The sequence below is a fragment of the Sus scrofa genome, chromosome 5 (genome assembly GCF_054392235.1).
Source record: "Sus scrofa isolate SSC_HxYL_T2T_F1_AM1 chromosome 5, Sscrofa_HxYL_maternal_Yorkshire_Landrace_v2.0, whole genome shotgun sequence".
NCBI lineage: Eukaryota > Metazoa > Chordata > Mammalia > Artiodactyla > Suidae > Sus > Sus scrofa.
The window spans coordinates 89,150,394-89,171,040 of record NC_139387.1 but is presented as its reverse complement, the minus strand read 5'-3'; the positions used below and the strand labels follow the sequence as shown (position 1 = coordinate 89,171,040).

General features: G+C 38.1%; 2 protein-coding genes across 4 annotated transcripts in view; one reads left to right on the top strand and one right to left on the bottom strand.

Moving 5' to 3' along the window:
* LOC110260784 (uncharacterized) overlaps positions 1-20,647 on the top strand; it is a 566,816-nt gene that overhangs the window by 97,274 nt on the left and 448,895 nt on the right. Inside the window, exons 5-6 of one of the 3 annotated variants that reach the window (XM_084957372.1) lie at positions 6,026-6,111; positions 9,823-9,863. The exons of 1 other annotated variant lie outside the window; for it this stretch is intronic. In XM_084957372.1, coding sequence (XP_084813498.1) covers positions 6,026-6,111; positions 9,823-9,863 — 127 coding nt within the window. The remainder of the gene's footprint in view (positions 1-6,025; positions 6,112-9,822; positions 9,864-20,647) is intronic. One more of the 3 variants, XM_084957371.1, reaches the window with a different exon arrangement.
* IGF1 (insulin like growth factor 1) overlaps positions 12,564-20,647 on the bottom strand; it is a 132,818-nt gene continuing 124,734 nt past the window's right edge. Inside the window, exon 4 of the mRNA XM_021091140.2 lies at positions 12,564-13,301. Coding sequence (XP_020946799.1) covers positions 13,260-13,301 — 42 coding nt within the window. The 3' untranslated portion in view covers positions 12,564-13,259. The remainder of the gene's footprint in view (positions 13,302-20,647) is intronic.

The window sequence follows — 20,647 nt, the reverse complement described above, 5'->3', positions numbered from 1 at the left end:
CATGAGCCAGGGAAAGAGCAACTGGGGTCCCCAATATTCTCAGTGGCACCAAGGTAGAACCTCGATTCCATGAGTGGGGCCTGGGTCTCATCTCTCAACCACATTTCAGAAAAGGTGGCAGATCTTCCAGCTTTAAGGAGACGCATATAATTTCTGGCATCAGAGTAAAAGTAGAGTAGGTGAGAGTTGTTTATAAACTGAGTTAGCATGCTAGGTAGTGCTTGTCTCAGGAAGTGGAATCTCCAGAGGACAGGTACCAACCTTTTTTGCTAATATGCATAAACAGATCTTAGTGTTACATTGAAGCTTCTTTTAAAAGTGATCAAGACTGTCCTAACTTCCTCCTCCAATAAGTACCTCTCTTTTAATAATTACTAATAGGTTATTGTTCACATCTCAAACTTGGCAGGACAATACCAGTTATAAAATATTGCTGATTCTCATTGATTTCCATAACTTCCCACCTGCATGCTTCTAGAATTCTCATATCCTAATTTGGAAGACTTGTTGATATGCTTAGCTATTTACTTGTTTTCTAATATATTCCACTCTTTCATTTCATATGGATTCTGATTGCCTTATAATGGATTTCCTTGTCCCACTAGCTTATATCATTAAGAGGTATGGAGTTCAGAAATGTCCGCCCCTAGAGCTCTTTCCATCTATCTGTGTTCCCAATTTAATTATGCTACAGAGAATGGTAGCACTGCCTCATTGGGAAGGAAGTGAAACATCCAAGGCTTCCTTAGACATGGAGTCTGAATTAACCAAGGCCAGGCAAGTCAAACTTTAGAGGTAAAAATCTGTACTGGATAGATGTATTTGTTCTAACATTTTTTTTTCATATGCCTCAGCAAATTGTGTATGGGTATTATCTGCCATTTAGCTGATGGGCTTTTTTTTTTTTCCTTAATAGGATTCAGGTCATAGTTGAACACTGTTTCCAGGGCAATTGAAACTACACTACTCAATGGATTTTAATTAGTGTTTCTAAGGTGAAAAATAAAAATTGCTAGCTTTCTACCATAATTATAAGGTTTAGATTTGCATACTCTTTTATGGAAGAGATGGTAATGTTCCCCCAAACTTCCCAATAGTCTTACATTTGGGTTGAATCATATAATGTATAGAAATGATAGAGAGGTTATATTTAATAGGAAAGTGTATTGGTGTTTGAACATGTCCTTTGCTGTATACTAGCCTTGCTTTTATTAATTAATTAATAAAAGACACAGTGGGGTCTGAGCCGCGTCTGCAACCTACATCACAGCTCATGGCAACGCCGGATCCTTAACCCACTGAGCAAGGCCAGGGATCGAACCCGCAACCTCATGGTTCCTATTCGGATTCATTAACCACTGAGCCACAATGGGAACTCCCTATTTATTTATTTTTAAAACAGAAGTAAGTTTTTTGCAGGTACAGATGTGGTGATAGTATTTTTTTTCTTTTTTTTTCTTTTTTTTTTTTTATTTTCCCACTGTACAGCAAGGGGGTCAGGTTATCCTTACATGTATACATTGCAATTACAGTTTTTGATAGTATTTTTATTTACATCCACCACATAAAACAAAATTTAGCATTGCTTACAAAAGATAAAGCAAAATAAAAATTCTTTTTTTTCTTTTTTTTTTTTTTTTGCTTTTTTAGGGCCACACTCGCCACATATGGAGGTTCCCAGGCTAGGGGTCTAATTGGAGCTACAGCTACCAGCCTACACCACAGCTGCAGCAATGCCAGATCCAAGCCGAGTCTGCAACCTACACCACAGCTCACAACAACGCCAGATCCTTAACCCACTAAGCAAGACCAGGGACTGAACACGTAACCTCATGGTTCCTAGTTGGATTCATTTCCGCTGTGCCATGATGGGAACTCCAAAATAAAAAATAAATTTAGTTGGAAGGAATGATTTAACATTTTTAAATATCCTAAAAGTGCATTGAGCAATATATAAAAATGTAAAATTGCTGCATTTATATGGCTCTCACTTTAAAATTAATTATATTACCAAAGATATACACATATAGCCATATATAATTACTGGTGAATGATGAGATCCAGTTATCCACATTTTTTTTTATCATTCAAAATAAATTCTTTCATAGTTACTAGCCTTGCTTTTAAACAAATACAATCATGATGTATACTTATCAGCATGTACTCTGCAGTATAAGAGGGACCTCTTGATTTAAATTGATATGGATATTCTACTTGAAATGTTTGAATGATTCCCTTTACTTTACTGTCCAATGGTTGTTACTTATTGACATCTCCATATCATGTTTAGTCCTTGTGTTGTGAGAGATTGTACAAATAATCACAGGTATTAACCAAAGTCTTTACTCTTCCCTCCGTTTTTTTCATTTGTCCTTTGGTGTTTATTCTTATTAGCACCTCAACCTTTCAGAAATTGGAAGGGGGAAAAAAAAGAAATGAAACTCTTATCAAAATACTAATAGCTCTGATTTTAAAAGGGTGTTCAGGGTATTGTTTCATGTATTTATGAGTTTCAGAAGTGTGTGTGTGAGAGAGAAAGAGAGAAGGAGGGAAGGAGGAAGAGAGAGAAGGACAGGAGGGAGGGAGAAAGGGAGGGAAGGAGAGCTGGAGGAGGGAAAGAGAGATTGGGAGTTAAAAATGGATTTTAATAGGTATCCACATTCTCTGATTCTAGAAATTTGGGGTTACCTCTACATAGTCCAATAATTGTGGTCCTTTACTAACTGAAAATATTCTCTAGAATAGCAACAACAACAAAATCCTTATTTTCAAGTGGCATAATGACTTCCTGTGCTAATTTAACAAAAGATTACTTGAAGGTACTCGCAACTAAAGAAATCCCTTTGCTAAGTAAAATTAAACTGAATGCTTTACACTTGCAGCAAACAAAATACAATGTATTGTCTGCCTTTGAACCTAAAATAAGATTGAAATTGGAGTTCCCGTTGTGGTGTAGAGGAAACAAATCTGACTAGTATCCATGAGAATGTGGGTTCAATCCCTGGCCTCACTCAGTGGGTTGAGGATCTGGTGTTGCTGTGACCTGTGGTGTAGGTTGCAGACGCAGCTTGGATCCTGCCTTGCTATGGCTGTGGTGTAGGGCTGGCAGCTGTAGCTCCAATTTGACCTTAGCCTGGGAACTTCCATATGCCACAGGTGTGGCCCTAAAAAGCAAAAACAAACAAACAAACAAAATAAGATTTAACTTTATTATTAAATTTATATTAAGAGATCATTCTTTTCAGCATGTAAAAGAGATCATTCTTTTCAGCATGTAAATCATAGAAGCATAGTTGTTTCTTAGAAATTCCTTCAAAATTTGGGGCTTCTATGTTTAAAGGAATCCTAGAGGCTAATTCAGAGATTGCAGTATGGATAATATCTCTACATCAATTCAATCTTCTTATTTAGTAAGAAATGTTTTCTGAGATGAAAGAGATTGAGTCAAGTCTATGTAACAGAGATGAATATAAAATTCTTTTATTTTTTAACCTAAAAAGACTATATGGGAAAAGTTTGGGGATACTCAGCTTGACAGTAAAAAGTATAAAATAAATTTAAATGGATGAACCTCAATAACATAATGTTGAGTGAAGAAAGGACACACACATTATGGCTCCATTTGTAAAGTATTTTAAAAACAAAAATAAACAATATTGCTTAGGGACACATCATTGGTAAAAGCTTAGTGGAAAAAGCATGGGAATGATGAACATAATATACAAGCTAGAGGTTAGTTTGGGGTAAAAGGAAGAGGGTTGCAATTTTGGAGATGTGTATGGAAGCTTTAAGCCACTTTTAATGCCATAGTTCTAAAGTTGGGTGGTGGATACACAGATGCTCCTTTTTATTCTGGTTTTTAAAACTGTACATATGTTTTCTATACTCTTTTGGAACTATGCCATATTTTATTATCAAATAAAAGTGGCAGTAAGTTCGATATGAATTGATGCTGTGATATGGATTACTCTTGTACATGGCATTATAAAAAGTCTGGAATTGAGGAAATTGAGGGTATTTCTCTATCTAACTGATTATACTGTGCTTTGTTCAGTTCTGTGTAAAGTGATACAGATCAATTAGAGTATGTTCATGTAACAGTGACAAGGCTGGTGATGATTTTTGAAACTCTGTCACATGTGGGACTAATTGAATAAGGATTTGATAAGAGCAAAATTGGAGAAGAAAACTATCCACTTGGAAATATATTTTCCTATATTTTAAAGGCAGGCGTGAGAATGAGGGCTTAGATTAATACTACATATGACAAAACATAGAATCAAAATCAATAGGTGGATGCTACAAGGAAATAGATTTTTGTCTTAAGAGAACCAAGAATTTTCTAACAATTAGATTTGTTCAGTGAATTGCCTTGAAAAGTAGTGGTTTGTTTTCCCATTGGTGTGGTGTTATAAGATAGATTAGATGTCTTCTGGCCAGATATTAAGAGGTGGCCCTAAAAGTCCCCCTGGATCTTAAGATTCTTAGAAGGTTTCCAGAAATTTTTATTCGACCTGAAAATTACATTCAGTATCTCCTACTTGAGTGGTATCATAGCTTAATGACTAAGAGCACAGACTCTGAAATAGATTCCCTGGGTTGAATCCTAGCTTTGCCAGTTACCATCTCTGTAACTTTGAGCAACGTACCTAACCCTCTCTGTGCCTCCTTTCTGCAGTCTGTAAAATGGGTTTGGTATCTATCTCACGGAGTTGTTACAAGACTTAAAAGCATGACACATAGTAAGCCCCACTAAATGTTTATTTTTTTAAATAATTTCTTCTAAAGATTGTTTGCTTAGTTTACTTTGAATAAGTTACATTTGTACTTTGCTTTTATCAGTCAGGGTAGGCTAGATAATGCTGCTGTAACAAAGTATTCCCAAATCTTGATGGTTTACAGTCTCAGAGGTTTTTTTTTTTCCCTTATGTATACTACATGCCTTACCTGCCTCTATCCGTTCTTTGCAAACCACTAGGAGCTGGAGAAGGAGGTTTTCTTTGTCTTCCTATCTTGTTGGCACTTCCTCTAAGTCACAATCTTCTCTTTGCTATAGGGGGACTTTCTAGGGTTATAACAGTTAAATGACTGTTAGGAAACAAGAGTAATGGGAAAGAGCAAACAAGAGAACATTGGCTTAATTTATAAAATATTACACCCATTAAAATTTTAATTAAGCTGAAATTTCATAAGTATAAATATGGAAGCTATTAGGAAAACGTTGGTTGAGTATAGAGAGAAATAAACGTGGATCACTAGATTTGTGGCCTATCTAACCTGATTGGTGGATAGAAATGCCATTCAATGAGATGAGACTGTTAGGAGATAGAATAAGATTTTGAGGGAGAAAGTAAAGGGTTCTGTTAATATTTGCTCACTTAAGAAGGTATAATTAGAGATGATTGTTTTTGCACCCACCCCATTTTTTGTCCTGTTTTTCTTAAAGATACTTTAATAGTAAAAATTAATTAAATAATTTAATGATGAAAATAAGTATTTCTGTGTCTGGAACATCTGCTGGTTCTAAGGCTCCATCCCAGCCTGGGTTGGGCCTAATCCGAAAATGAGGAATGTTGCTGGAGGAGCTTGGGATGAGCTTCCTGTGGTTTCTTAGACGATTCTTGCTGGGTAGACAGGGCAGGGCATATGGCTCAGGTTGCCAGGATGGTGTTAAATGCCTCTATTTGGTGCAGAGTGGCTTGATGGATGTTTTTGAACTTTTTTTAAAAAACATGCTTCTTAGGTTGAAAATGTTTCCAATTTCCATCTTTTTCATGGGAATTTATTGAACATAAGTAAGTCAAATGTTTTTCTCATTAGCTAGAGGACTTAATCATGTTGCATGACAAAGAAAAGAAAGGATTCACAGTTCCCAAGAATGGGCAATTTCCTTGAAGGGGTGGATCATTCAGTGAAGCTGTTTGTTCAGCTTAGATTTTCTCTGAGTTATTGTTTTCCTCACTTTGACCCAATTAAGACTTTGAGTGTTTCTAACTACCTTCCCTAACACTATCACTCTTTCTAGGGCTTGCGGTCTGAATACAGGGCCATCCAAGGAACTTGTGGGGACCCTGGCAAATGCCCTTTGCTTCACGACTCCTTTTTAGAAAGGTAAATTTTCTTGCAAGGAAAAATGAAACCTGTGCAGGCCAACTTGATTAACTCAGGTCATGGTGGTTTATACTTTTTGTTTATTTCAGCTGTTGCTCTTGAGAAATTTTATAGAAGAATTTTGTTATTTTCTTACTTTAGTTAATGGATTTATTTACTTTTTCTATGGCAAATGAGAATTATGATTGTGTTACAGTGGAAATGTGGAAAGAGCAGGCAATAAATGAGTAGTGGTAAGACATACACAGGATATGTTTTAAAATATTTCTTTTATATTTATTTATCTCTTTAAACCTAGACGCTTTTAATATATTAATATTCAACTGAGTGCTCAGAATTATTTTTAAGAATGGTGGGGAATGTTAAGATCAAGCCCTGATCTTGGGCTAGCTTACAAGTTAGTGGGAAATAAAAGATATACACTTGGGAAAATAGCTACCAATACCTGACAGAATATGACCAGTAACATATAAGCAAAGCAGAGAGAAACAAAGCTATAGGAATTCAGCAAGGGTGCAGTCCTTTTGGACAGCATGATCTGAGAAGTCTTCTTAGAAGAAATGGAATGGGAGTTGAGACTTGAAGTCTGCATTAGCAGAGACAGCAGTGAGGAGGGAGTTTTCAGGAAAAGAAGCAGCAGAGGTGGTGAGATGAAAAAGTACACTGACAAGTTTAGTTGGGGCAGAATGCAATAGCAGTGAGTACGTTTGTTTGGAGCAGAAACCTCCCCAACCCCACCACTAATCCTATTAGCTGAAGAGTTCATTGAGTTGAAATAGAGTAAGCTTCAGTTCCTTACTTAGTCTCTGAGCTTCAGTTTATTTGTAAAATGGAGTTAATCATATCTACCAGTCATGGATGCTGTAAGGGTTAAATGAGATACTCTACTAAAAGGAAGGTGCTACACTGAGGTATATGGAATGATTGGCCAGCAGGAACATGCTGTATAGCATAGAGAAATCTACCCAGTATTCTGTGATACTCAATGTGGGAAAAGAATCTGAATGAAAATGGATATGTTTATATGTATGACTGACTCAATTTGTTGTACAGCAGAAATTATCACACCCTTGTAAATCAATTATACTTCAAACTTGGTGAGAAAATAAAAGGAAGGTACTAAGTAGGGTTTCTTGTACTTTTTCATCCTTCTTCACTCAGTTCCTTGAGTTCAGCTTAATCCCAGTGCCATTATACTGTAAAGAAATCTCTCACTCCTCCTTATAGATAATTTAATATTGACTTTGCACTTCTCTAGACCAATTTCTAGACATCTTCTGATTTAGGAGAATTTTCTTAGCATAAGCCATCTCAGTGTGAAAGGAGAGCAATGTGACATTCAAGAACTTTAAACAACTCATCACTAACTATTGCAGGATGACTGGAGCATAATAAGCTAACAGGGAGTAGTTAGAGATAAGAAAGGAGTTCCCATTGTGGCACAGTGGTTAACGAATCTGACTAGGAACTATGAGGTTGCAGGTTCGGTCCCTGCCCTTGCTTAGTGGGTTAACAATCTGGCGTTGCCTTGAGCTGTGGTGTAGGTTGCAGACGCGGCTTGGATCCCACGTTGCTGTGGCTCTGGCATAGGCTGGTGGCTACAGCTCCAATTAGACCCCTAGCCTGGGAACCTCCATATGCCGTGGGAGTGGCCCAAAGAAATAGCAAAAAGACAAAAAAAAAAAAAAAATAGAGATAAGACAGCATACTTTTCCCCCCCTGCAATTACATCGATATCTTCCTCGACATAAACTTCACAGTAAGCAATGGGGAAAATAAATGCCATTGCTCTGAATGGAAAACTTACTGTTATTGCATTTGATCCCTAGAGGAAGGTGACTCAGGTCTAGGAAGAAGGAGCAGTGTACTGAGTCCAATCCCCATGCCATGTTAGAATGTTTATACCAGCTTGAGTGGTTATGATAGGGTCGTCTACATCATTTGGTTCTTGTCCTGTGACTCACTGTTTCTGCTGTGGGGTTAACTCCCTGCAGTGAAGAAGTAGGGAGTTACTTGCCAGACCATATGGAGTAGAAAACAGCAGATTGACTTAGGTTTTGGTGGAAGCTGAAAGTACATAAACTTAAGCCTCCCAGAGGGTAACCTTGGAAAATTCTTTTGAATAGCATCCTCATAGAGGTGTCTAATTTTCAAGATCTATCTTGAAACCTTAAGATTCCAGAGTTAGTTTATGGAAAAAGGTTGAGCCAGGTCAAATTGTACGAGGTATACAATTTCACTGCCTTTGCTTATGTTTTCAGTTTGGAAAAGCTGGAAAAAAGAATGCCTCCCCTTGCTTTTCTCCAATTCTGCCTGAGCGAGGGGGTATGACCATGTCCATATGTGTATAGGAGATTCTTGGACTTCAGCTGTGTAAAACTTGGGTTTCTGTGGTCCTGTATTAGGCAAGCTAGTGTTAAAGAGTTTGAATGAGCCAATGAAAATGGAAAGCTGGAGATGTACATTTCCAAGTGGGATTAGAAAGGCTTTTTCTGGCACATAACCCTGACAACCCATGGATTATTGATTAATGGTGGCTTTAAATTCACCATGTACCTAGACTATAGTTAGAACTGTTAGAGAAGAATCTAGTTTCCTTCTCTAATTCTGTCATCATAAACTTATTGAGCAACTAATATGTACCAGCCATGTGTTAGATGCTAGGGATACAAAAGTGAACAGGATACAGTCTTGAGGGAATGTATAGTCTAGTGGAGAGAACTATGTGTGAACTGTCTTGGAGCAATGTGATAAGTGTTATGATACAGGAATCTGCAGTGAGCTATGGCAGCAAAGAGGAGAAAGAATTTAAATCTGCTGATGGTTGGAGGGACAGGTCAGGTCAGGCTCTGTAGAAGAATTGCATTATAGTAAGTTGTGGAGGATGAGTAGGAGAAAGAATTACTATTTTGGGGTCTGAGAGGGCAAGGGAAGGAAATGGTGTTAACGCAGCCCAGGGAGAGCTGGGACTGTGAAGGACAGGCAGCTATTCAGAAACAGTAGCTGTCCAAAACCATGAACTACGGAGAGGTGGGGAGGGAACAGAGAGTGAATACCCCCAAACTCAGCTTCCTTCCCCCTCTGACACTGGCCAAATCAATGGCAGCCCATATACAAGGGAGCCCAGATGATGAATTCGTTAGAGATCAGCCTTGAGGTTGCTCCCCCAGACTACCTTTCATGCTAATTTACATTACTGATGTAATAAAGTTGTCCCAGGGACATTCCATTGGATCCCTTTACCCCTGGCTTGAACCAAGCTGTTAGTTTAACTCACACACTCCCAGAACACAATCTTTATTTCTATTACAATATTCCTGATCTCATTCTTCTTCAGAGTCTAACTGGTTTTGTATATGCCCGTTAGAGTGTCACATCTTATACAAAATGCTTTTGTTGTACTATCCAGAGATTCAACCCCCACTTCAGAATCAACACGTTTATATCCCTAGATGGTGGGAATATGGGCTATTGATAGCTCATAGCTGCTATTTTCCTCCTTGGAAACTGCCCTCACCCAGGACCACGCCTTCTCCTTGGGGCAGCTTCCATTTAAAGACTTGCTTGTGCAGGGGTACAGAGGCCCAACACCTTTGCTTCAATTGGAACCACTCTGCAGGTCCACCCCAGAACTCCCCTTGGGATTGGCAGAGGCCTTTTTTGGAACTATATGGCCCTCTGACCAATCTTGTTTCCTTTGCTCCTTCACAGGGTGTACTCTCAGGAGCACTTCCCAGTAGACACTTCTGCAGGTAAATCTTCCTTATTCCCTATGATTCTCTATATCCCTAGCACAGTGTTTTTGCACATCCTAAGATGTTAAAGATGATTATTGAATCAATAAAATGAGTTGTGTGGCATTCACCCCTTCACTCGTTGTGGAGGTGTAATTTATATAAATTAAAATTCAGCCTTGTTGAGTGTACATTTGATGTGTTTTGTCAAATATATGCAATCATGTAACCTCAACCACAGTGAAAATATAGAATAGTTCCATCACTACAGGAAGTTCTTTCATGGTCCTTTGCAGCTAATCTCTTCACACCAAGCCCCTGACAACAACTGATCTGTCTTCTGTCTCCATAGTTCGACTTTTTTAGAATATCATATAATGGACTCATATAGTATGAATTCTTTTCAGTCTAGCTTTTTCACTTAGCACAATGCTTTTTATTTTTTAAGTCAGGTTTTTTTGAGGTACATACACTAAATTTCACCTTTTAGGTGTACAGTTCTATGAATTTTGAAAAACAATGCAGTTATGTTTCCACACCACAATCAAGATATAAAATATTTCTATCACCCCAATTATTTATCTGTTTATTCATTAAAAAAATTTTAGCCATATTTATAGATATAAATGATATCTCATTGTAGATCTAATTTGTATTTTCCGAATGACTGATAATATTGAAAAAAATTGTCAAGTGATTATTTTTCACTGAAATTTCTTCTTTGGTGCAAATTTTTTGACTTGCCTTTTTTTTTTTTTTTTTTTTTTTTTTTTAGGGCTACACCCACGGCATATGGAGGTTCCCAGGCTAGGGGTCTAATTGGAGCTGTAGCCGCCTGCCTGTGCCACAGCCACAGCAATGCAGGATCCAAGCCGGGTCTGCAGCCTACATCACAGCTCACGGCAATGCTGGATCCTTAACCCACTGAGCCAGGCCAGGGATCGAACCCACAACTTCATGGTTCCTAGTCAGATTCGTTTCCACTGCGCCATGATGGGAACTCCATGACTTGCCTATTTTTATTTATTTATTTATTTACTTATTTATTTATTTATTTGTCTTTTTGCTATTTCTTGGGCCGCTCCTGCGGCATATGGAGATTCCCCGGCTAGGGGTCCAGTCGGAGCTGTAGCCACTGGCCTACGCCAGAGCCACAGCAACGCGGGATCCGAGCCGCGTCTGCAACCTACACCACAGCTCACGGCAACGCCGGATCCTTAACCCACTGAGCAAGGGCAGGGACCGAACCCGCAACCTCATGGTTCCTAGTCGGATTCGTTAACCACTGCGCCACGACGGGAACTCCTGACTTGCCTATTTTTAAATTATGTGTATAGATGTTATTTTCTTATTTTTGAGATTTGAGAGTTCATCTGAGCATCATGTTCCCCAAATTTTAATATGTTGTATTTTCTTTTTTATTTAGTTCAAAATATTTTCTAATCTATTATTTTACTTTCTTTTTGACTTGTAGATTATTTAGAAGTGTGTTGTTTAATTTCCAAATTTGAGGATGTTCAGATCCCTTTCTTTTATTAATTTCTAGTTTCATTTTTAGTGTTTAGAGAACATTCATTCTCTAATCATTTTATTTTGTTCTGTGTCTCAGAATACAGTATATCTTGGTGAATGTTTCATATATATACAGAGTATATGTATTCTGCTTTTGTTAGATGAAATGCTCTATAATTTTCAAGTCATTTTAGTTTATAGTGCTACTCAGGGCTTCTATATGATTAAGTGATTTTTGTGTCTACTTGCTCTGTCAGTTACTGGGAGCGAAGTGTTGACGTTTGCAACTATATTGCGTATATCTCAATTTTTCATTTTAATTATAAAGTTTTTGCTTTATGTATTTTGAAGGTATATTGTAAGGTACATATACATGTAGAATTATTCTTTCCTTTTGATGCGTTGATCCTTTTATCATTATGTGGCATCTTTAGTGTGTTGGTATAGCTTATTCCAAGATCTACCTTATCTGATATAAATATACACACTCCAGTCTTCTTTGATTAATGGTATGATTTTTCTATCCTTTTAATTTTTATGTATCTATGTCTTTATATTTAAAGCAAATTTATTGTGGAAAACATATAGTTGGGTCTCACTTTCTAATCCAACCCTACAGTATCAGTCTTTTAATTGGACTGTTAATTTCAATTATATGTAATGTAATTCTTGACATGGTTGAGTTTAAATATACCAACTGCTACATGTCTTCTACTTGTTTCATTGACTCATTGTTCCTGGATTCCTCTTTAGTGTCTACTTTGAATTGAATATTTTTTATTATTTCATTTATTTTCACAATCAGCTTATTTAGTGGTTGTGCTAGGATTTAAAATGAACATCTTTGACTTACCACAGTCTACTTCCAAAATATCACTTCACGTATGGAGTACAGACCTTACCAAATACACTTTCATTTTCTTTCTTTTGATCTTTGTACTTTTCTTAGAGCTTTTTCCTTTTGCATATATTATCAGCCCCATAAATGTATTAATACTATCATAGCTTTAGGGAGCCAATTATATTTTAAAGAATTTCAAAATAAGAAAAATGTCTTTTATATTACTAATTTTTACCATTTTTGGTGCTCTTTATTCTTTTATAAGGATTCAATTTTCTGTCTTTTAGTATCATATTTCTTCTGCCTGAAAAGCGTCTTTTAATATTTCTTGTAATGCAAGTCTGAAAGCAATGAATTCTCTCAGCTTTTGTTTGAGAAATTCTTTATTTCACCTTTATTTTGGAGATATATTTTTGCTGAGTATATAATTGTAACTTGACAATTTTGTTGCTTTCATTACTTTAAAGGTGTCTTATTATCCCCTGGATTATATAAACAGAAATTGTGCTGCTGTAATTCTTCCTCTGAAAGTAATGATTCTTTTCTTTTTCTCTGCTTCAAGATTTTTCTCTTTATCTTTGAATTTCAACACTTTGACTACAAATTTTTTTATAGCTTTGGGTTTTTAAAAAAATTCTATTTCTCTTGTTTAGGGTTTCCTGGGATTCTTTATTTTTTTTTTTCATTTTGTTTTTGCCTTTTATTAATTTCAGAGAATTCTTGACCATTACCTCCTCACATGTTTCTTCTGTTCTCTCTTCTTATTCTAGGAATACAGTTCCATCTATGTTAAACTGTTTGGTTTCTTCCAAACCAAATGTTTAGATAATTTTTTTAAGTAATCTATTCTTGTTCTCTCATTTTCTCCCTTGTCTTTCATTTTGGATAGTTTCTTATTCTTTTATTTTTTTTAATTAACGTATGATTGATTTACAGCATTTCTTCAGTTTCTTTTGTGCAACAAAATGACCCAATCACACATGGTTCCCTGTGCTGTACAGTGGGGCCCTATTGCCCATCCATTCCAAATATAACATTTTGGATAGTTTCTATCTTCGGGTTCATTGATTATTTCCTCTGCTCTGTCCAGTCTGCATATAAACCTGTCAAAGGAAAAAAGGTATGTTTAGTATTTCCATCTGTATTAATTTCCTATTTGTGCTGTACCAAATTATCATAAACTGTGGCTTACAACTACAAACTTTATTATATTAAAGTTCTGGAGGTCAGAAGTCCAAAATGGTCTCACTTTGCTAAAATCAAGGTGTCAGTAGGCTGTTTTCTTTCTGAAGGCTGTGGAGGAGAATCCATTCCCTTGCTTTTTCCAGCTAGAAACTGCCTTCATTCCTTGACTTGTGGTCCCTTCCTGAATCTTCAAAACTAGCAGCATAGCATCTTCAAATCTCTCTAACCTCTTACTTTTCTCTTTGACTTAGAAGACGACTTGTGATTACATTGGGCCCATCTGGATAATCCAGTATCACATAGCCCCATCTCACTATCCTTAATTTATTATGTCCTGTGACGTCTCTAGGTAAGGGAACATAGTCACAGGTTCAGGTTATTAGGAAGTGGACATCTTGGGGCAGCGCGGAGGGGGAATTCATTATTTTGCTGACTATACAACTTTACTCTCTTTTATGATTTTTATCTTTAGTGGGTCAAATGGTGCAACCCCACCCCTCCCCCAGACACCCATGATACGTCAATGTCCAAATCCCTAGAGCCTGTGAATGTTATCTTATTTCAGAAAATCTTATTTGCAGATGTAATTAAGAGTCTTGAGATGAGATCCTGGAATACTCGAGTGGGCCCTAAATCCAGCTATGAGTATCTTATTAAGAAACATAAGACAGACACATAGAGGAAAATACAGTGTGAAGATGGAGGCAGAGGTTAGAGTTACGTGGTTACAAGCCAAGGAAGCCAAGGAATGCTGATGGCCACCAGGAGACAGAAGCAGCAGAGCAAATTTCTTCCCTAGAGCCTCCAGAGGTAGTGTGCCCCTGTTGCTACTTTGATTTCAGCTTTTAGGCCTCCAGAACTGTGAAAGAATCATTTTATCTTGTTTTAAGCCACCCAATTTGTGGCAATTTGTTAAGGAACCCCTAGGAAATACACACATCTTTTTGTTTATGTTCTCCATCGCTTCGTTCATGTATTACACTTTTTCCACTGAATCTTTTAACTTATTATGGTTATTTTAAAGTCCTTGTGAGTTTTAACATCTAGGCCAAATCCCGAGTCTGTTTTATCTCTTGACAATGAGTTGTTTTGTCCTTACTTTTTATGTTTATCATAATTTTGTTTACATGCCAGATAATGTGTATAAAAGAACATTGGACACTAGGCTAAATAATGTTTATGCCCAGAACTAGGCATGCTTTTTTTTTTTTTCTATTACCTCATGATTCTTTGGAGAGTTGAAGCCATCCAATCAATAAATGAGCTGGGGATTTGCTCTTGTTGCTTTGTTGTGGTTAACTTTGGTGAACTCTAGGCATCAAATTCCTCCAGTGGTAAACTACTGCTACCTTGTTCTCAGTGTGAGGCCTGGAGTATTAGAGGGATTTTCTCGATGTTTCTTCTCCATCTTCAGTTTTTAGCAATCCCTAAGTGCTTTTGCCACAGAGGGTATTTCTCACCTCATTATTCTCCTAGCCTTGGGCCTCTGTTGCTTATTACTCTGTGCAAGGCTATTGCTGGGACTGCAGGTTTTCATTTCTTGTGCTCTAGCCTCAGTCTTAGGTAGATGTTGTACTCCAGAGCCTCACATGCCAGGCTTTTTGATCACTCCTATTCCTCTTCTGTGACAAGCCAGCCATCTTTGCCTCCTCTTCAGTTTAGGTAGCTTTCTTGCACTTCTCCCTCCCACCTCTCCCTGTGCAGGTAAACTTTGCCTTTTAATGAGTTTCCTACTCCTCCTTGAACAGTAGCAGAACTCTGCTTTGTATCAGTGTAGAGGCTTGGGCATAAGCAAGTCTCCTACCTTTCATTCAGAAGCAGCTGACTTTTGCCTGGGAATAGGGACATGGCAGTCTTTCCTGACTCTTCCTTAGGATGCGATGCATTTTACATCATGTAAGGGCACAGTCATATCTAGGATATGAGTGGGTTCTTTTGACTACCCCAGCAGCAGACAGATTTTTGCTTCCTATCAAGAAGATTCTGGGCTGTGGGCAGTGGCAGCTGCTCACCATCCTGTACTCATGCAGAACCCAGCGTGAGATTAGATTCTATAGTTGCTCCTGTTCTACTTTCAGACTTTAGCAGACCCTGCACACCTGTGCCACCAAGAGAAGTTTTCCAGTTTCTTACCTGCTCCTAGTCTTTCTTGTGAATATCCAGTGAAGGCTGTGGAGAGTAACTGGTGAGTGGTATAGACTTCCTGGTGCCTGTGGCTTCCAGGGATTCAACACCTACACACGAGTCCACTGTGTGCTTTAAGAGTGTGTTAAAATTTCAGTTGTAGTCTTCTTACCCATTCCTGTGGCTGCCTCCTTCTCCTTCTCCTATCCTTCCTCCAAGGCGGAACATCGAGTGTCCTATGTTTCCTTTGAGCAGCCCTTTACCCTTTGGATTCAGTTTCTGTGATTACCTCGTCACCTTGGCTCACTGGTGAACTCGAAAATGATTATTTTGTAGAGTATCTGTCCTTTTCTAAGGCAGTATAGATCATTTAAGAGCCTAGGTTATTGGAAGCAAACAGGCAAATTCACAAAACTGCATTGTTCCTAAGACATTCTGTAGGTCAGTTGACCCAGTTCCTGCAATAAGTCAGTAGTATGGAAAAATAAATTAAAAAGAGTATTCAACAGTTAAGAGACCTAAGAGATACAACACAGGGTAATTTGCAGACCTTGTCTGTCCCTTGATTCAAACAAGCCGGTGGTAACCAGACATCGCTTAAACAAGTGGCAAAATTTGAATAGGGGCTAGGTACTAGAAGATGCCGTGGAATTATTGTTAATTGGGAAGAAAGAATAATAGCATTGTAATTATGTTTAAAACTCCATGCAGTTTTTAAGAAATGCATAATTAAATGTACAGGTGTGAAATAATGATGTCTGGAATTTGTATTAAAACACTCTAGGAGTTCCCGTCATGGCGCAGTGGTTAACGAATCCGACTAGGAACCATGAAGTTGTGGGTTCGGTCCCTGGCCTTGCTCAGTGGGTTAATGATTCAGTGTTGCCTTGAGCTGTGGTGTAGGTTGCAGACGCTGCTTGGATCCCATGTTGCTGTGGCTCTGGTGTAGGCCGTTGGCTACAGCTCCGATTCAACCCCTAACCCGGGAACCTCCATATGCTGTAGAGAGCGGCCCTAGAAAAGGCAAAAAGACAGAAACAAAAAAACAAAAAGCAAAAAGCAAAAACACTCCAAAGTTTGAGGGTTAGGTGAGTGAGGCAAACACGTGAAGCAAGTGTGTCCAAATCATGATAATCTTGGAATTTAAAAAGACCACCTAGTGTTTGTGAGGTGAGGAGAATGAACTAGAAGGGCATAGGCATATAAGTAGAGAAACCACTGCTGTGGTGTATGTGAGAAATTACGGTAGCTTGGACTGAGGGAGCAGCACATAGTAGGTCCTCAGTAAGGATTTTGTTAAATGAAGCCATTATAATAAGTTTTACACACACACACACATACACACACTCAGAGTTTTGTTTTGTTTTTTTTTTAAACAAATATAAAAGAGTAGAGTGTGTTCTTTTTTGCAAACCACGTTAACTTCAAACTGAAATTTAGTAAGAAAGAGCTTTTAGACTCAGGAAACCTAGAACTGTTCGGGTTATACTCTACCTGAAGAAATCTCCCTGTCAGTCTGTCAGAGTACCTGAAATTCAAATATTATGGGTATTTGGACTTAAAAAAACAAGTATAAATTATCAACTTTTTTTGTTTGGATGACAGTGACAGTCTTTTGGAAGCAGAACTGCACTTACTGATTTAACAAATATTAACAGATATACACCTGGAAGACTAACTGACGTCTCAAACTTGACATATTCGTAATGGAACTTTTGGGTTTCTCCAGCCTCTTCCTGTTTTACCCTACACCCATCTCAGTAAATGGTACCACTGTCTACCTAGTTAGTCAAGCCAGAAATCCAAGCGTTATCCTTGTTGTTTTATGGCATATAAACATTATCGTTTCATTGCTTCCAAATCTACCTTGTGTTTTTCTTGGTTAACTTTGATTTGTTTTTGGTAAGCAGACTGTTGAATCAAAGCACTACTTTTACTAATGATGGTGGATTCTTCTGAAGCGCTTTTTAAACTCATTGATAAGATGTCCCTTTGTTATAGGGGGCAATATGCTTTGCTTGGGGTAACTGTGAAGAAGGCAAGATGTCTGTCTTTGCTCAGTTTCCTGGCCACTGCATCTCCTTAAGAAGTAGTCTATTTCATGTAGTTAAATTGATTCCTGGGAACCTCTCCTTCATGTTTTATGTTTTCCTTTCTTTTCTTTTTAGTACTTCACGCAAGTAATTTGACATGAGGGGATCTTGAAGGCGGTGAATTCCCGTGGCAACACTGACTTCCCGGTCACTGGAGGTGTTCATTTGGGCACAGGTGTTCAGCCGCTTGGAACCATTCTTTCATTAAAAAACAAATATTTATTAAACACCTCCTTTGCCAGGCACTGAGATACTCACTAGGAGTTCAAAGTTGAAAGGCATGCTCTTAGCAAGGGTCCATATTAGTTAGGTATCAGGTATGCAGTTTTAATCCAAATGCTGACTATTCCAATGGAAAATAGAGAGTTTAACTATCAAACTATTGTATGGCCTAGAAGAACTTTTAAAATATTGTCTGATTTCTGAGTCTTTGAATTCCCTTGTAAGACTTCTAGAGGGATTTTTAGAAGAAAAAAATGAGAATGGTCTTTGAAACCCGACAGATCTGGATTAAAAACCTGGCAGTGCTACCTCTGAGCTTTGTGAATCTTGGGCAAATCTCTAAACTTTCTGAAGTTCAATTAGTTGTCTTTTTTTTTTTTAACCTTTAAAAGGGGAATATTTGGAAGAGGGTTAAATGTGATAATACATATAAAGTCCCAGCACCTATTAGAAATGATGGGGTGAAGGAGCGTTTAGTGAAAAATGAAGACTGAATTAAGCACAGATATTTCAGGGTCTTTTTTTCCCCTCAATATATGTGTCTGTGGGACTAGGGGGATGAGGTGGGCAAGAGGTTTTATAATAAAGAAGTGAAAGGGAAGAAAAATGTGAAGATGAAGTTCACTGCAGATACACTACAATCCTAGACTGGTGGCAGGTAATGGACTGTGCGGCCTGAGCCAGTTCTGCAGGCAGTGAGGCTCAGCTAGAGGACCCCATGTGTACCCAAGAAAATAATGATGTTCAGTGTATCCAAGTGAATGTGCCTGGTGACAGTTTTGTGATCAGGCTTTGTTTGTAATCTCTGAGAACCTGGAGAAGCTAATTTTAGTAGGCTTGGTTTTTTGACATATAAATTATTTTAAAGATATTTAATTGCTTTATTTATTATTTCTCATTAAGGAAAGAACAGTGTATTCCTAGCTAAACCCTAACTTTTAAGCAGCTAGTTCCCCCCTTTATTTATTTATTTTTTTTTATCTTTTCTAGGGCCACACCCGCAGCATATGGAGGTTTCCAGGCTAGGGGTTGAACTGGAGCTGTAGCCACCGGCCTACGCCAGGGCCACAGCAGCACGGGATCTGAGCTGCATCTGTGACCTACACCACAGCTCACGGCCACACCAGATCCTTAACCCACTGATCGAGGCCAGGGATAGAACCCGCAACCTCATGGTTCCTAGTCGGATTCTTTAACCACTGAGGCACGATGGGAACTCCATAGCGGCTAGTTCTTTGTGAGGCACTTGAGTAATGACTGCCAGTATTTTGTAGCTTTTTGCCAATTGCAGACGCTTTCACATGTACAGTCTCATTTTTATCACCCCAGTTTTACAGATGAGGAAAGAAAAACTCAGAAATGATTTGTCTGATGTCACACAGCTGATATGTGCTAAGTTGAGACTTCAACTCTGGTCTTTCCTATCATATTGGACATAAAATTTGGGGCTATGGGGAGTTCCTGTCGTGGTACAGTGGAAATGAATCTGACTAGGAACCATGAGGTTGTGGGTTCGATCCCTGGCCTTGCTCAGTGGGTTAAGGATCTGGCGTTGCCACGAGCTGTGATGTAGGTCACAGACACGGCTCGGATCTGGCGTGGCTGTGGCTGTGGTGTAGGCCAGCATCTCTAGCTCCAATAAGACCCCTAGCCTGGGAAACTCCATATGCCACAGGTTCGCCCCCCCCCCCAAAAAAAAGACAAAAGACAAAAAAAAAAAAAGGGTCATGCCTCAGATTAGGAGATCAGAATTTTCAATGAAAATAAAATTAAATTAGATTAATACCTGTCATTTTATTTTATATCAGTCTTAAATATAAGTGGATAATCTTAGAAAAGCTCTTATATAATCATCTAATTTAGCCCTGCTGATCAATTACTATTCTACTCCATTTTTATATTCTGCTCAATGATATCACCGAAAATGTCACATTATAATGAGCTGGTAAGATTGTACAAAAAACTCATCATTCAAACACGCACACACAAACACACACACTCTCTCTCTCACACACACACATACACATTTATTTGTATATAAGAACTGTATGAAAAAATTTATTTAAGAAACTAATATTTGATTATCATGTTATTACTAAGTTACTTTCAAATACTCCTATATAAATAGTGTGATGTAAGTTAACTAATTCATACCATAGGAGTGGTCAGTTATAGTCATGTGCTGGAGAGGAGCAAAGTCCTGATGTAGTGTCTGTTAATTTCTGTTGTGTAAATATTCCCACCATGACCAGTTTCAAGCTACCAGTGTGAGGTCGCAGAATGCAGAGTTGGGAAGAGATATACACAGTAGGCTCACAGCCAGTACAAGCCAACTTTTTTTACAATACTACGACCCCTACACTTCTCTGCTCAGTATGCAGACCCAAAGCACTTTATATGTTGCTATTTAAATCTGCACCAGAGAGTTCACTGATGACTATAAGGGCTATTAGACATAATGTGTGGGGTAAGTGAAGGGCGTGTGCAAGGTATACATCTGGCTGAAAGTGTCCTGGAAGGAACAAAACTGAAGGGCCTAACATCTTCAGAATATGCACTAGGTCTAGAATTTTGTTCTGTGACTCCCTATTGTATCAAGTCTATGTCACCTGCTTTTAGGTTGCTTGTGTCCAGTTATTTAAAAATGGAATATTATCATTTCTATTTGTAACATGGGAAAACAATCTGGATACCAAGTTCACCCACGCCAGCAGAAAATGGTCCTGTTCATAATACGGAGGTTGTGGTCAAAGTGAAGACACTAATCCCTTCACTCTCTTATCAGAGAAACTGACAAAAGTGTTCAGGTAATTCTAACTGTAGTG